Source organism: Buceros rhinoceros, unplaced genomic scaffold (genome assembly GCF_000710305.1).
Source record: "Buceros rhinoceros silvestris isolate BGI_N320 unplaced genomic scaffold, ASM71030v1 scaffold31373, whole genome shotgun sequence".
Classification (NCBI taxonomy): Eukaryota; Metazoa; Chordata; class Aves; order Bucerotiformes; family Bucerotidae; genus Buceros; species Buceros rhinoceros.
This window is the reverse complement of record NW_010402398.1, coordinates 8266-12026: the sequence shown is the minus strand read 5'-3', so window position 1 is coordinate 12026 and position 3761 is coordinate 8266. Positions and strand designations below refer to the sequence as shown.

The 3761-nt window shown below is 54.2% G+C and overlaps 1 protein-coding gene across 1 annotated transcript in view; it reads right to left on the bottom strand.

Moving 5' to 3' along the window:
* Positions 1–2938, bottom strand: part of TAT (tyrosine aminotransferase) — an 8516-nt gene extending 5578 nt beyond the window's left edge. Inside the window, exons 1-4 of the mRNA XM_010132631.1 lie at positions 2895–2938; positions 1443–1678; positions 1161–1265; positions 280–347 (exon numbers count right to left, since the gene is read on the bottom strand). Coding sequence (XP_010130933.1) covers positions 280–347; positions 1161–1265; positions 1443–1677 — 408 coding nt within the window. The 5' untranslated portion in view covers position 1678; positions 2895–2938. The remainder of the gene's footprint in view (positions 1–279; positions 348–1160; positions 1266–1442; positions 1679–2894) is intronic.
* Positions 2939–3761: the final 823 nt, after the last annotated feature.

Below are 3761 nucleotides of genomic sequence, written 5' to 3'. Positions count from 1 at the left end.
CCCAGCCCCCCCGAGACCCCCCAGCCAGCCGGGAGTGACACAATGGCCACGCTCTGCCAGTTGAGAGCTTCTCAGCCAAAAAGACACATCCAGAGCCTGACTGAGGGCAGGAAACCTCCCAAGAAGGGTGGAGAAGAAGGGCTCAGGGCAGGGTATGAGAGCAGCAGGAGGCCACTATGGGACAAGGCCATGGGGTGGCCTTCAGTCCCACAGCTGAGCAAAGGACGGAGAGAGCTCCACGCTGTACCACAGTGGGAGTACTCAGACGGGCGTCAGTACCTGGGCCTCCAGCGGTGCCTCTGGGCAGCTGTAGTATGTGGCCACTGCTTCCCGGCAGGACTGGTAGCCTGCAGAAAGAGGAGCCAAACATGGAAGAGAGGCTTTTACAGACCATTTCCAATTTCTTGACAGTACAAGGCTCGCAGCTGCCACCCAGCCAGGGGAAGCCCATTAGTTAGTGATGCTGTCCCAAGGTGGTAGAGGCTCTCCCGCTTCAGGCCAAGCATTGTGCAGCCCCAAAGCTGGGCCAGGCCAGCAAAGGGCAGGGACAGACCCTGGGCAGGGAGACAGGCTCTGGCCCCATCACGTCCTGGACACAGAACTGCCAGGAGCTGGGTGGAGGGTAGACGAGGAGCTGCTCTGACCTAGCAGAAGGCCAAGTGCTGTTACATGGCCTTCGCCACTGAGCGATGGCAGAGGGGCAGCCCTCCCTGTCATCACGTGGCGTGTCCTGGGAGGTAGGCATGATCTGTGTGTGCTTTTTGCACTAACTGCAAAGAAGGCTCACACTGCTTGTGAGGTCAGGGAGCCGAAAGGGAGTCCTGATCAAGGCAGATCAAAAAGGAACTTGGCTGCAACCCATGGCAGAGAGACACAGTCCTGAGCCCTTCTGCATGCTGAAACCCTGCCTGCTTTAATGGCTGGGGGAGCAAACACAGTATCTGCAGGAGGCTCTGTGCCTCAAACAGATCATGCGGGGAAGGGCACTCAGGTGTGTAGGTGGGGGGTACACATGCTTGTGTGCTCATGGGACTGCTGGTGAGGGAGGCTGCAGGGTGCTACTAGAAAGATGTCTGTTATCTCCACATACCTGCCATGAGGTAGGAGCTGGAACGTGCCTTCATCCTACCCTTTGTCAAAGGTAAGCTTTGTCAACTTACCCACAGATGGAGCATAACCGTTGTACTGTCCTGAGTCCAAAACCTCCTTCACAGCCCGTGTGACCTCATCATTTGTGGGAAGGTTTCCAAAGACCGTTGGATCTCCTTTTTGCAGATTGAAAAACAGTAAAGTTCTCACAGCTCTGTGGCAGGCACAGAGCTGTGTGGCTGTCTGGCCTACCCCTGGGGTTTGTGCGATCTTTGTGCTTCAGGGCCCTGCAATTTGCCAGCCACACAGTTGACCCCACTGCCCGCAGGCTTCGGCCACGGCACTATGCTCACCTAAGGACAAGGAGATCATCACTTTCTTTGGGTTGGGCTCCACCTTCATGCTGTCTACGATGGCTCGAACAGGATTAAAAGTCTTCTTTGACATTTCAGAAGCCCTGACAGCCCATCTTGGCTTCCGGCCCTTCACCTTCCCCAGCGATATGCTGTTCCCATTGGTCTTGAGATGAACATCCAGCATAGGGGCATGATCTCCATGGCCGTTCACTTGAATCAGGTATGAGTCCATCCTGAGAGCTGTGAGTGTGAAGTGGATTTCCTAGGCTTAGTTAACACCAAACAAGGGGTCTGCTCATTTGGGGACACAGCACACAACTCTCCAAAAGTAAAACTTCTGAAAGCTGCGACACTACCTATTGCCTATAAACAACTCTGTCAACAAGTAGGGCTGTTTTGGGGGCCAGCATGTCTCTGTTAGATGTTTGTAACAGAGGCCCAGAGACCCTAGATCAAAAGGCAGTGCTTAGAAAATGGAGCAGGACTGGTACAACCAAGAGGGAAATCAGGGAGGTGGCACCGCCCCAAGCCAAAGGCCTGCAGTCCTGCCCGAGGCTGGCTAAGAAGCGAGGCACAGCAGAAGAACAGCTGGCTTCTAGGCCCCAAAATGCACATGGAAGTCACTTGCACACCCCAGCATGTATATTCAGAGCACAAGCCAGACCCAGCCAGCAAAAGCCTTACCTACAAACCGCTGCTGACTCTGGGCTTCCCACCCGCAGAAGGTTAGGGACAGGGCACGGGGCAGGCAGAGATGTCCTGAGCCACCGAGCCCATTCTCGCTGGTACTGGCACACTGTCTTGTAATCCTGCCACAAATTACTGATGGTCTCTGTACTGCTCTGTTTCTCTGCTCCGCTGAAAGGCAGTTCAGTGAGCAGTGGCCCTTTCCCGATGGTAGCTGCTTAGCTTAGATGTTCACAACTACCGCTTCCTTACTGTGGCGTCTGAGCTGGGAGAGTTGTAGTGTTGCCTAGTTCAGGCAAGATTTGGTACATGAACCGATTTCTCACTGCTTCAGCAAGGGTTGCACCTCAAGATGCCCCATACTGCTGCAGCTACTCTGCCAGCAGTGTCTTGTTGGCCTGTCCGTAGCAACTCAGGCTGATCTAGCAGTGCCACAAAGCAGGACTTCAGCTCCTCTGCTGCTGATCCCGTCTAGGTCTCCTTTCTACCAAAAGAAAGGCAGCTGAAGAAACATGCAGCAGGGCTGTGTGAAAACTGAGCAGAGAAATGAGCCATGTATCTCAGTTCAACAGCAGGGCTGAGTCCCAAATGCACAGTGCAGGGTCTAACCCAGCAGAGCCCCCACACCACCCTGCAACAAGTTTCCCACGCAAAGGGGAGCTGCAGACACAGGCGCAATGAATGGCTTCAATGCAGGCAGCCAGGAACGATCCCCACACTTCTCCTGGGAAAAAAGCAAGGTACCAGAGCACAGCACTTTACCTTCTACAGCACAGAGAGGGAGACGCCAACAAGCTTGGGGGTCCAGTCCCTACTGTTCATTCAGGACAAATCCCCTTGAGAGGAATTTCCTGCAAATTCCTGCCCATCAAATAAGCCCCAGAACTGGGCGTTGGGACCGAATCGTTTAGCCATTGGCTCTCAGACAGGGCTGCTCTCCCCACCCAAAAACGCCCTCTCCTCCCCATTGCAACTGTGTTCACTTCAAACATCTGGAACAGGCCCGGGCATTAACTCTTTCTGGGGGCAGCCCACAGAGGGGCACAGCTTGGCTCCCTGGAGGCCCTGGACTGCCACCCTTTGGACCATTTCCCTCAGTCCTCAAAGGCTGCGGGGGGCAAACCCGCACAAAGTCCAGCTATTCCAGCCCCAGCAGCTTGCAATGCACCGAGTGTGGATTGATGGACCTCAAAGCATGCAGAAAGCATCAGTCTGTCCTGACCTCAAAGGCTTTGGGCTCCTAACGCACCAGCTGCGAAAGGACAGTTTGTGGTGCCGTTACAACCAGGAGACAGCTTCTCCACAGTCCAAAGGGAGGCAGGCACTTCCCTAGGCAGTGTCTTGGAGGCACCAGGGCCTGAGGGGTTAAAGGAAGCTCAAGTTGCTATGGATTTGTTTAGGTTTCTTTCTTTCTTTCTTTTTTTTTTTTGGTTGCTACGCAGATCAAGAAAACATAATTTTGGCAGCTAACAGACGTGATGCAATCCTTCCCTCTCTGATGGTACTGCAAAGCACAGATGGCCCCATGTGCAGACGGCCCTCTTCTGATAAGCGATGTGAAATGTGTGCCTTCCTGCCCCTTCACTTCTGCAGGCCTGGGGTGGTAAGAGAGACATCTGCACCCACCCT